The sequence below is a fragment of the Phyllostomus discolor genome, chromosome 1 (genome assembly GCF_004126475.2).
Source record: "Phyllostomus discolor isolate MPI-MPIP mPhyDis1 chromosome 1, mPhyDis1.pri.v3, whole genome shotgun sequence".
Classification (NCBI taxonomy): domain Eukaryota; kingdom Metazoa; phylum Chordata; class Mammalia; order Chiroptera; family Phyllostomidae; genus Phyllostomus; species Phyllostomus discolor.
The window spans coordinates 156,083,480-156,096,831 of NC_040903.2; the positions used below are offsets into that span (position 1 = coordinate 156,083,480).

The following is a 13,352-nucleotide window of genomic DNA, read 5'->3' on the forward strand; positions in this document are numbered from 1 at the left end:
CCCAGCATCTCCCATGTTTCTCATGAAAGTGGCCCGTGGACTGCTTGAAAAACACTGTTCTGGGAGTAATGTGTAAGTGAGGACTTTTCCCTGCAAACCCTTCAACCCTAAGGAGTGAGTGCCTGGTGGTGGAACTGAGAACACTGAGGTGAGTGGCAGGTACTCCCCTCTACTGTGTGTAAGGTTGCTCCTCGGTTCGCTTTTTGGGGCTATGTGCTGCCAGCTACCCCACTGAGATTGGTGCCCTTTCCTTCTGCTGTGCCCAATCTTAATTCATCTTCATTTTGTTCTAGAATGTTTGGAACCACTAGGTTACCAATAGTAAGGGAGAAGCAACATCTCACCCTCCTGTAGTGTTTGTTATATTTTGTTTACTAAGATGTCAAGTTTTTTTCTTTTTTGGTTGCTTTATGTCAAAGGGTCCTAGATAATAGATTTGGCACAGTTATTGTGTGATTTTTTTTCTTATTTTCTTTATTGTTCAAATTTACAATGTATAATCTGTATATTACTTTTATAGTGAGTGGAGGGATAATAAGACTTACTTTGAACTTCAGAAAGGAAAAGAATCTTATAAATATCTTGTAAAATGTTAACACCAAAGATGAAAGATTTTTTTTTTTTTTTTTAGGAGAGCTGAGGGCTGTGTTGGGTGGGGAAGGGGGAGGGTGAGTGCAGTTCAATGACCCTGGGAGACAAAGAATATATCTCTGCTCATTTAAATATTATCAGTATGAAATGTGAAAGAAACTATATCAGGGCCATGGGGAAATTTAACTAACAAAAATGTCATTACCTGGGAGAGAGAAGATTTCTATCCAGGCATTATTTCATTGACAGGTTAAAAAAAAATCTTAAATCTAAAGACATCCCCACCCCCAACCAGCTCCACCTGTCACCCTCCTCCAGTCCTCAAGATCGCATCCTGGGAATTCAGAGGAAGGATAAAATGAAACTGAACATATTTTCTCAGTTTTCAGGTCCCAGGCTAGGAGTAATTAAATTAACTTTCCTTATACTGGAGGAAGTGCTAATGAATTTCTCTTCTATTAACATTTTGGCTGTGAGCACTTTAGCTAAAGTTTTTTATGTACTGTGAAAGAATTTTATATTTAGTATATTACATTCATTTTAGGCTTCAGGTGTGCAAGTCACTTGGCTTAAGCCCCTTAAAGCACATTTAGGGATTGGTTAAGTGTTAAGTGTTACCACATAACTGCAACATAGGAAGATTCTTAAAGATCTTGGTGCCCATCTTCATAAAAGGAAAGGATTGGGGAAGTATTTTCTCAGGATCTCAGTAGAGAGGACCCCAAAGCCCTTTTCATGTTTAAAATCCCAGAGAAAATAAGAGGTGATGCCATGTTGTGTGCTGAACCAACGATACTCTCCAGGGTTTCCAAGCTTGATTTCTAAGGTATAGCTAAGAGCCCAGGCTTTGTGGTCAGACCAATCTGAGTTTAAATTCCAGCTCTGCCACTGCTAGCTGTATGACCTTGGACAACTTACATAATTTTTCTCAGCTTTAGCCTTTAGTCTGTAAAGATGAAGATATGTTAGGAAGGTATCTCAGGAGGGTGTGTTAAGAGGGTTGCATAAGATGAAGTACTATAGGTACTGTACCTAATACAGTGTCCAGCATGTAGAGGGAGTCCAATAATGTGGACTCTTTGCTGTCCAGAGCCAAATTCTAATGATCCAGAGAAACACTCTAGGTGGGGGACTGTTTGATGTGATGCTTTCAGCAACTTATGGATTCAGACACCCCAGGTTTGGAGACAGGAGTGGGGACACATTTTGTCCCAATAGCACTGTTCTCAGCTTCTCTTTCCTTGATTAGGAAAAAAGAAAAAAAAAAGCAATGTTTCTTCACATATGGCTTTGTGTCTTGTTTCTAGAGAAACCAAAGAAGGAGGAAGAATTATTGTGGAAGTTGATGGCAAACTGGCAAAAATCAGGAATTTAAAGGTAAGCCTGAAATTGTTTCCCTTTTTCTTTCCACTGAGGAGCTGGTTATTACAGGGGCTTCTAGGGTGGGGGTAAGTATGTGAATGTGTTTAGAGAGGGGCAGTGGAAGAGCTGCACCAACCACTAAGCAAATATAAAACAGCAGGAAAGAAGTACAGGGGATGTTGCTGCTGCAGCTCAAGTTCTATCAAACAGGGTGTAGCTATTTGGGAAACTAGTCAGTAGCTTCTTTGAAAGTAAGCACAAAGGCTGAGTGGGTGGGGCGTGGCTAGCTTAAATCATTTTGGGGATAGCCCTTGTGGATACCTAACTCACCTGAGCCCAGTCAGACTTTGTGCGGAGCCTCTTGTTTGCTATCCCTTTGTCTAGGGAAGTGTGCATTTGCTAATGCAGGATTCATTTTGGCCACAGTGAGGACCAAGAAAGAATCTTCCTATCTCAGGAGGGAGTCAGTCACTAGTCTGGGTCTTGCTACAAAATCTCTTCCACAGAATTCACTGATCTTTGAGTCACAATTGGACTAACTCTGGGAACTTCCTTCCCTATCCCTTCCCTAGCCCTCCTAGGGCTGATTTCCTCCATTACATTCCTCCTTCACCAGGCCAACGGAAATGGAAGGGTTTCTTTCTTTCTGGGCCTTGGGGAGTCAAGGGAAACAGGGGAGCTGGCCAGGTGACCTCCAGAGTGAGGGTTATCTGTACCCCCGTCCTCCCAGCCATGCCCACTCCCGTGTCACTTCTGTGATGCAATCTGTTTCCTTTTGTCAGTAGCTCTCCTGGGGTAGAGAACAGGAACCACCACCTGTCAACAGAAGCTCCCTGGGGACAAAAGACCTTTTATTCTTTGCTGTCTCTTACTTATGTCTCTTGCCTAATCACTTCAGCTGCTTTGTTCTGAGAGATCATATTTTTGGTTCTTAATAATTTCTGGCCCAGATCAAACTCTAATAGGCCTCCCACACACTTTGCTGGCTGCTCACTTCCCTTAGGTCAGTTCCCTTCTAAGAATTTCTTAGTTATTCTGATAGCCTCATTCTACTGTGGTTTGTGAGATCCTAGTGCTAGGGGTTGTCTCTTCCTCTCCAGAGTCTAAATTTTAAATAGTATGCCATTCTCCCCAGTACAGTACCTGGAGGTCAGTGCAGTTCCAGCCTCTGGCTCTGCCCTCATCTACCTTGGACAGTTGGGGTTAATCCTAGCTCTTCTGTCCAATATGCTTCTGATTCACTGGGGTGGGTCCCCAGGGACCTCTGTGAAAGCTGTAGGTTGGTAGAGCCAGTCAGGCCCAGGGACTAAAGTATTCATGCATTTCTGTGTCTGCTACAGAAATGCTTAGAGAAAAAATGATAGTGATAAGAAGATGCCCAAAGTGGTAAAGGTTTTCTCTCTCAAGTTTTCCTACACCTCATTTGGTTGGTTCACATGTAGGTAGATATATGATAGTATGGAAACATTTAATTAATTCTCTGGGGCTTTATTGAACCTAACAAAATGAGGAGAGAGCTTATTTTTTTCTTTTTTAGATAGATATCAAAAAGATTCTCATGACCATTCCAGGTCTCTCTAGCTACAGCAGAGAGGAATCAAATGCCACTAGCTAGATTCTGATATTATAATAGAGAGGACACTAGATCCTATGTTTGATTTTAGGTGGACAGTCGATCAGATGGCTTTGGCGACTCCCGGGAGAAGGTTGTGGCGTTCGGCTTTGATTACTGCTACTGGTCAGTCAACCCAGAGGACCCCCAGTATGCATCTCAGGAAGTGGTAATGTCATTTTTCCTTCATTCTTCTCAGTTTTTTATAACTGTATAATTATGAGGTCTGTCCAGAAGGTGTCCAGCCAGGTAATATGAAAAATAGAGACATTTATTGAAGAAGTTACAAGAAACAAGAAACATTGTACATAGGATGATTATGCCTCAGTCCCTTTCAAAGCAGGCATCTTGGGACCTCACACAGTTCTCCCAATCACCATCAACTGCCCCATTGTATTTTTCTGAATCTCATCAGTGGTCTGAAATCTCTTTCCTTTCTAAGGTGATTTTAGTTTTAGGAAAAGCCAGAAGTTGCAGGGTACCAAATCTAGGCTGTAGGGTGGCTGAGTCACCTGGGTGATATGATATTTCACCAAAAAACTCTGCACGAGATGTGATGCATATGCAGGCACATTGTGGTGATGAAGCTGCCAATCACCAGTTGCCCATAGCTGCAGCCTTCTGAATCATCCAAACAGTTCCTGTGGAGGAATGTTTAAGCTGAACACAAAATCTGATGCAGATTTGTTGCTCTACTTGCTCATTTTGAATGTGATAGCCACACAGCACACATGCTCACTCAACGGTATCTACTGCCCCCACCGACCAGTACAGTGAAGTTGTCATTGTTCATGCTTGTGCATTCCAGTCCACTCTCCTTGGCTGCCGGGTTACATGGATGTTGCACAAACCATTTCTCAATATTTTAACAATGGCTGGAGTTTTTCTGGACAGACCTCATATTGGGAAATTAACATGGAATCTGGGCCCTGCCTATTTTTCACTTATGGTAGTTTAATCACAAACCAATGATATTTGATGTGAGAAGTGGTAGTGAGAGGCATCAATTTGCAAAAAGAGTAAAGGACTGCTTGCTCAGGGCATGGGAGTTGGCTAGTTGTTTATTTATGCTTGGGCCTCAGTGTGATCCAGGTGTGTACCAGTTAGTTTAGGTAGTGCTCTGCTGCTATGGTAAGTGAATGGCCTCATCTCAAATTTGGCCTTGGGTTGTATGCAACCTAAGGGCCCAGGAATCCTAGAGGCTAGTACCTTCTTTGAGCCTTAGGCTTGTGCTCCTAGGCTGAGTATAGAGGGCTAGAATTCCCTCATTCTTCCCTTCTGCATGGAACATGTGGAAACAGGACCCTAGACCACTGTGGGATTTGTTGTCTCTGAGGGCTCCTTCTGTTATAATACAAGTGCCCTACTTTGTCATCAAACTGCGTTTGCTGTAAATGCTCAGCAGGAAAAGGCAGTGTGGGCACTGGATGACCCCTCCTGAACCTCCCCTGTCCTTTGGAATTCAAGGGCACTGGCAGGTCCAGGCTTGTCTTATGGCCCTTGATTTTTACCCTAGCACTCAAGTATCTCTGAGGTATCTGGTTACTGTTGTTTGTAATTGTTTTACTGAGATCCTCCAAGAAGAGCCAGGAAAGAAACTGACTCTCAAATCAGAGGATGGGTTATCTCCAGTAGCTGGGACCGTATCTGTGGTGTAGGAGGCAATGCTCTTTCTATTCACGGAAATTGTGAGCATACTGATGGCTATTTCAGTCCTCCCAGGTCATCACACTCCTAGGGCTGGCTGTTCTATAGCTAAGAAAAAGGAACTATTTTGTGTAACATTTGATCAACAATCTGGGAGAGGTGTGTGTGTGTGTGTATAAACAGAACAAAACCACATGTCTGTCTCTATATCAACAAGCTTGGATATGATTTTTGGTGTGTGGGTCACATTTTGCATTTATGTAGCTTAAGTGTATAAAAGTAATCTGATAGAAGCCCAGAAGACCATAGATGAGGAGAATTCATAAGTATGATTCTTCCTGCCTGATTTGAAGTTCAATGGAAAGATCAAATGGGATTTGGACAGGAAGCCTGTGCAGAGAGATAAAACTAGAATCTCCTGAGGTTGATTCTGGCTTGTTTATTAATTGTCTAAGGCTGTCATTGGTCCCAAGAGGAGTCAGGACAGTAGAGAGAAGGAAAGGAAACTTTGTTACAGGCTGGAGTAGAGCCAGAGGTCCCAGAATGGTGTCAGGACTCACATCCATATGATGTGGTCAGAGGGACTGATTACTGTATCACAGAAACTGGAGCCCAGATGTAATCCTAATGACTACAGCCCTGAGGTCACCAGGGGCAGGAGAAGCAGATTATCATAGAAGCATAGGACTTGGGGTGGGAAAGAATTTAGAGGTCACCCAGTTTATCCTCTCCCAAAGTATAGCTGTCTTCTCTGCAGCATTTGTGATCATATGTAGGGTGGGGGGCGGTGGAGAAAGAGATCAGTCTTGTTAAGTACAACTTAGATATAGTAAAATTCACCTTTATAGTGTACAGTTCTATGAGTTTTGACAAACACAGTTGTGCAGTTTACCATCAGTATATAAAACAGTGCATCACCCCAAAATTCCTTCCTGTCCTTTGCAGTCAAACCACTCTCCCAACCCCTAACCCCTGGTGACTACTGACCTGTTTGCTGTCCCTACAGTTTTGTCTGTTCCTGAATGTCTATCAATATAACAAAATGGTATGTAGCCTTTTGAGTCTGGCTTTTCTCATTCAATATGATATAGACAAGAGTCATCTCAACTGTTGTATATATCATGTCTTATTCTGACCTTGATTCTGAATTATTTAAATCACCTTCTTGCCCAAAAGGAATCTCATGGCTTTGAAAGCACTGATTCTAACTGCAGAGAGGGACTAAGTCCCTGCAGGTCTGTGCCTCCTCCATGTCTGAGTCTCTTGTTGTAAAGGAAGGACTGTCATCACCCTCAGAAATACAACATTGATTTCCAAATAGCCAAATATCTGAGGGAAGAATTTCCCCCATTGACCTTAGAGGAATTTTGAGCAACATTATAGGCCATTGCTTGATAGATATTGACAAGACCATCACCTATTTGATATCAGTGCTGCCTCATCATAGTCTCTTAGAATGTGAGAGCTCGAAGGGAACTTAGCAGTCATTAGTACTATTGATATTCTGGCCAGATAATTCTTTGTTGTGGGGATCTGGCCTGTGCACTGTAGGATGTATAGTAGCGTCCCTGGCCTCCACCCACTAAATACCAGTAGAAATCCCAGTCATGACAATCAAAAATATTTCCAGACACTTCCCACCAATCTATGCCAACCCCCTCATGTTCTAGAAATAGCCATGTGACTTACAGGGGGTTATACAAGCAGTAAATTCACAAGTGGGACTAGACCCATGCTTCCTATGTTGGTCTTTGCATTGCATTGTACCATTCTACCTCCCTCTTTTATGTCTTACAGCCTCAAAAGGTACATCCAAGATTAAGATTCCTTAGTGTGTTAGCCCTTCCCTGTCCTTAGTGGTGATGCACTGGAGCACACAGACCAGGCGCCAGCACACACGGGCCTCCAGAGACATGCAGCTACCACAGGTCCTGCTGAGGGGTGGCTTCATTTGTTAAATACCTGTGTCTTCTAGATATTTATCCTTTCTTTTGATCATCTCCCAAAATCTATTAAGTCTGTATTATTTTCTCCATTTTATAGATAAGGAAACTGAGGCACAGAATGCTCACAAGACTTGGTCTGTAAGTGGCAGTGCAGGGATTCAAACCCACGACTGTCCAACTTGGAATTGCATGCCACCAAGCCTCACTGACTCCCAAAGTGAAAAAAATCCTATTTACTCCACTAGTGACCTGGCCATTTCTTTGGAAATATTATCTGATTTGATCTTTTCAACACCCTAAAAAGCAGAAGATTTTATCCTTCTTTTATAGTTGAGGAGATTTAGGCTTAGAGAGGTTACATGATCCACGCAAAGTCAGAAATGGGTCTTAGATTTGAACACAAGATCATCTGTATACAAAGTTCATGTTCTTTTTATACTACAGCATAAAAAGGGAGAAAAAGAGGGTTATAGGAAAGGGAGGGAATGTAAACTGAGGGAAAGGAGAGAAGGTGAAGGGCAAAGGGAGAGAGAGAGAAAAGAGTGTAGTGGGTGGGGACTGGCAGAGAATCATGCCAACTATCTTGTCCATCACCCCATGACCCTGGGGTCATTGGCCTTTCATTCTTTTTTTTTTAATTAAAAAATGTCAATTATAGTTTACATTCGATATTATTTTGTATTAGTTTCAGCTGTACAGCATAGTGGTTGGATAATCATACACTTTACAACATTCCCCCCAATATTTCCAGTACCCTCCTGGCACCATACATAGTTATTACAATATTATTGACTATATTCTCTATGCTATGCTTTATGTTTGTGTGACCATTTTGTACTTCTTAATTTCTTCACCTTTTTCACCCAGTCCCTGAACCCTGTTTTCCTCTGGCAAACTTCAGTCTTTTCTTTCTTATTCTCTTCCTGTTTTGTTTATTTATTTATATTTTTCATTAGATTTCACATAAGTGCAATCATATATTTGTCTTTCTCTGACTGACTTATTTCACTTAGCATAATACTCTCCAGGTCCATCCATGCTGTTGCAAATGGTAATCAGCTTCTCATTCTTAAGGCAGGTTGTCACTGGTCTAAATTGTGTTTTTATTTTTTAAAGATTTTATTGATTCTTTTTAAAGAGAGGGGAAGGGAGGGAGAGAAACATCAAAGTGTGAGGAACATCAATCGGTTGCCTTTTGCATGCTCCCCAGCCAGGGAACCGGGGCTTGTGCCCTGACCAGGAATCGAACCAGTGACGTGAGTGCTGTGCCTTGGGTCCCTAGTGTGATTACCACTATCACAGTATGAGAGAATCAAGGCCCATGCTTCTAAGAGTTGAACTAGATTTGAAAATCCCTTCTTTGAATCTGGTTGTGATCCCTTCTGAGATCAGCATGCTCTACTTGGAAAATTAGCTTCCCTTCCTTCCTGTGGGTCAGGAACATTTGTTGGAGCCGGAGTCCTCTGCTGAAGTGTATTGTGTTTGGGTGATTGTGTGTTTGTAAAACTTTCCATGAGGACCATTAGCTCAGCTTTACCCACCAAGGACTGTAACTGGCTGTGAAAACAAGTGCAGACTGAGTCAACAGAAAGCAAGCACATCCAGGAACAAAAAGCCACCCAGCCCCTTCTGCAAAGTAGTTGCTCCTATTCTCCTGGGAATCTTTGTTTTAAAATGGTCTGTTATTTAGCTAAAACATGACACCTAAAACACTTGTAGCTTTTCCAGACAAAAGTCATGTGAGTGAGCAGATTTCTTCCCCACAACCAATGAATACAAAACTGAAAGTATAGCAGCGATGTGATTATGCATGTTGTTTCTTAAGTATATTTTATTGATTATTCTATTAGTTTTCCCATTTTTTTTCTCCCCTTTGTCCCCCTTTGCCCTGCACTCCCCCAGCCCTCCAACCATCCCCACCCCATGTCTATGGGTGGTACATATAAGTTCTTAAGCTTCTCTGTTTTTTTATACCATTCTTGTGCTTGTTGTTTTAATATGTTTAGTCTCCACATACACTGAGCATTAAATGGCACACAGAGTATATCTATTGTTTACCCTCAAAGAGCTGGGAGTGGGGGAGAGAGAGAGACTGTGTGTGTGTGTGTGTGTGTGTGTGTGTGAGAGAGACAGATTCTTTGGTGAATATTTTCTCCAGTTCCGAACTTCAGCTTGAGGATGTCAAGAACTTGGACAGGCTTCAGAGGAATGCACCCCCCACCCCACATGATTAAAGGGCTCCCCACAGGAACCAAGAGGAAAACCACTACCAGCGTGGCACACCCATATGCATCCTACATGGGATAATTTAATGTTGGTCCAGAGATAGGAAGATAGGGAAGCAATAATAACACTCTGCAGGTACAGAACATGATGATTTTAGTAGTTTATGGAGCATTAGAACCAGCTGGTTCTCATTGCCATTAGGATAAAATACAGGATTTTGATATTTTGAATTAAACTGCAGAGGATGATACATTTTTAGGACATGAAAAGTAACTTGTGCAGAATTTTTGACTCCTGTTACATGGTTTCTAAATAGTTTGATTTTAGAATTCTAGAGTGTTGACATTAGAAGAAATGCTAGAGAACATTCAAGACACTTATTTTAAAGACACAAGTCTAGAGAAACAAAAATAACAGTTACAGATTTCTTTTTCTTTTTGGCCAGTCCAGAATTGTGCTTTATGTTGCAGGGAAATGCCTGTTATTTATTCTAGTGACAGAGACCATGAACTGCACTGTGGAGGTTCCTGCACGGCAGGAAATGTGCCGCTTAGCAGAATCACAAGGAAAGTTCTTTTTCTTTAGATTGGACTTCTTCTTGGCCCTGTACTCAGTCAGATGAGGCAATTGTACTATTGCCATCTAGTAGTATGGGGGAGGATTGAGTGCCTACACGGTCTGTCCAAAGATATCCAGCCAAGTAATATAAAAAATAGAGACATTTATTGAAGAAGATACAAGATGCAAGAAACATTGTACATAGGACAATGATGCCTCAGTCCCCTTCAAAGTAGGCACCTTGGGACCTCACACAGTTCTCCCAGTCACCATCAGCTGCCCCAGTGTATTTTCCTAAATCTCATCAGTGGTCTGAAGTCTCTCCCCTTTCTAAGGTAGTTTTAGTTTTGAGAAAAGCCAGAACTTGCAGGGCACCAAATCTAGGCTGCAGCAGGGCTGAGTCACCTGCGTGATTTGATGTTTTGCCAAAAAACTCTGCATGACATGTGATGTACATGCAGGCACACTGTGGTGATGAAGCTGCCAATCACCAGTTGCCTATAGCTGCAGCCTTCTGAATCATCCAAACAGTTTCTCTGGAGGAATGTTTAAGCTGAACACAAAACTTGATGCAGATTTGTTGCCCTACTCACTTAGTCATTTTTGACTGCTATGTCCACACAGTACACATGCTCACTCAATGGCATCTACAAGCCCCACTGACTAGTACAGTGAAGTTGTCATTCTTCATACAAGTGCATTCCAGCCCAGTCTCCTTGGCTGCCAGGTAACATGGATGTTGTGTAAACCATTTCTTGATATTTTAACTATGGCTAGACTTTTTCTAGAACATCATCATCATCATCATCATCATCATTATTACTTGAGCAGGCTGCAATTAGGAGCAGTTTCTGTTCAGGGACTCAACCCCGTTATAAGATGAAGACAAATGTTCTATTACCTCTTGCCTCAGAAAGTGAGTAGGATGAGGTGAAGAGAAGGAATATGACCCTCACTTCTTTTCATGCCTTCACTTCTTCTGAATTTGGAGTGTGAATGAAGGCTTTAGGGAAAGAATACAGAAATCAGAATAGTTACTAAAATTGAGGAGGGGGAAACATAAGGAAGAAATGAAGGTGAGAAGGAATTTGAGAGTTCACGGAGGGGAAGATGCTATTAGGATCCTATCACTATTTACAGTAGACATTATCAATATTATCTCCATTTTATGGAGAGGCTCATCTAGGTGGAGTAGCTCACCTTAAGGTTTCACAATCGAGTGATGAAACAAGCATCCAAACCTTTTACTGTGTGACTCCAAAGTCCATGCTCTTAAATGCTGAGCCACACACAGCTCTATTTCTGCATTTCCAGTGCTACAAATCTTAAATTAATGCTAATTGAATTAATGATTCAACTTATGGTTCAGTGAGACAAGTTGGGACTCTGCCTTCCTGACCTTGCCGCTTGTTTTGAGAGGGCCTTGTAGTTTGCCTAAGTTAGAGAACCATGGACTCAGTTCTGTGCATCCCCTTTCCCTAATGCATGTATGTGCAAGGGAGCTGGAGAACATGTGGGCGTCAAAGCATTTTCTCATGAATATTTGCAGAGCTGTGTACATTCCATCGCTGGTGCTATTTCTTCCCAACCAAGATGGAGACAGAAGTAGAAACTTTATAAGAAAAAGCCTTTTTGTGCAATAACTGGATGGGGCTCTGCAGGCATGAGTAGGGGGAGGGTGAGCACCATGAGCATTCCATTTCGGTGTGGTCCCTCTGCCAGCACCACAGCTGCTCAGCTCTATAAGCGTGTCCATGGGCCGGATTTTAAAGGAATAAGGTCATTTTTTGGCTTCATCTAACTAATTTTTCCCCTCTCTAGAAAATAGATTATGAACCCTTAAAGACTCAGAAAAATCTGTAAAACAGAGAGCCTTAACACTTACTGTTTGCTGCTGGTGCTTGATGCCTATACAAAAATGAATAGCAGAAACTAGAGAAATCTTTTTAAATGCAAAAAAGGCTTGTTTGGATTTTTTTTTCCTGTGTGAGACAAGGGTAATAGGAGTTTCTGGTAATAGCTGGAGTCCTTGAGATCTAGGTGAAAAAGAGATTGTCTGTAGGGGAGGCAAGCCCTAAGCTTGGTAGTCAGTTGCAGACTTGGGCAGCCTGAGTCTTGAGTCAGTTGTCCTTCACATTGCCCAGCAGTTCTCTTGCTTGCATCTGCAATGCTGAGACCTTCTCCTGTATTCCCATTCCTTTTACACTTGAATTTGTCCTGGGGTTTAAAAGAATTATCAATTAATTCCTTAAAGAAGAGAAGTATGATAATGGTGATGATAACCTTGAGAGTCTTTGGAAAAACTGATTTGCAAAATCACGTAAGCAGGAGGATATAAAATGAAGAGCAGCTCTTTAAACAAAAGGTCTGTGTTCACCACAGTTGTGCGCTGACTGACTGATAACAGTAGGCCTGTCCCGAGGAGGCCACCTGGTCTGCTTCTCTAGGTGCTAAATTCTCTCCCACATAGTTGCACAGTAAGCCTGTGTCCAAGTACCCTCTCAGCACCATTTCAATGGTCCTGTGTTTGGGGTAGCCAGTCCAGCTGGCCAACAAAAGGCCCCTTCTAAGTGCAGTGTTCTGAAAAGGGTTCAGACACTGGGGTGGGGGGGAATGGGGCTTGTTTCTCTGTAGTTCTGTGCTCAGCAGAAAGTGGATAACTGCACAACGAGTGTCAGCAAATTAATTTGTTTATTAAAATATTTTGCTATAGAGGTAATACAAACTAATTGTAAAATATTTTATATATATATATATATATATATATATGAAAAAAGGGAACCCTAGTACACTATTGGTGGGAATGCAGACTGGTGCAGCCACTGTGGAAAACAGTATGGAATTTCCTAAAAAAACTAAAACTGGAACTGCCTTTTGACCTGGTGATTCCACTGCTGGGATTATACCCTAAGAACCCTGAAACACTAATTCAAAAGAACCTATGCACCCCAATGTTCATAGCAGCACAATTTACAATAGCCAAGTGCTGGAAGCAGCCCAGGAGCCCATCAGTAAATAAGTGGATCAAAAAACTGTGGTACATTTACACAATGAAATACTACGCAGCAGAAAGGAAGATCTCTTACCCTTTGTGACAGCATGGATAGAATTGGAGAGCATTATGCTAAGTGAAATAGGCCAGGCAGTGAAGGACAAATACCATATGATCTCATCTATAAGTGGAACCTAATCAACAAAACAAACAAGCAAGCAAAATATAACCAGAGACATGGAAATTAAGAACAAATTGACAGTAAGAGAGAAGGGGGTGGGAAATAATGGGGGAAAGGAGGGAGAGGGTCATCAAAGAACATATATAAAAGACCCATGGACAAAGCCTAAGGTAGGTAGGATTGAGGGTGGGAGGTAGGGGTGGATGGGGTGGAGGAAAGTGGTGGTGGGAAAATGGA

General features: G+C 42.0%; 1 protein-coding gene across 1 annotated transcript in view; it reads left to right on the plus strand.

The window, feature by feature from the left end:
- The window catches only part of STARD9 (StAR related lipid transfer domain containing 9), a 114,723-nt gene that overhangs the window by 3,478 nt on the left and 97,893 nt on the right, over positions 1-13,352 (plus strand). Inside the window, exons 2-3 of the mRNA XM_028506373.2 lie at positions 1,899-1,968; positions 3,618-3,734. Of these exons, the coding sequence (XP_028362174.1) occupies positions 1,899-1,968; positions 3,618-3,734 (187 nt within the window). The remainder of the gene's footprint in view (positions 1-1,898; positions 1,969-3,617; positions 3,735-13,352) is intronic.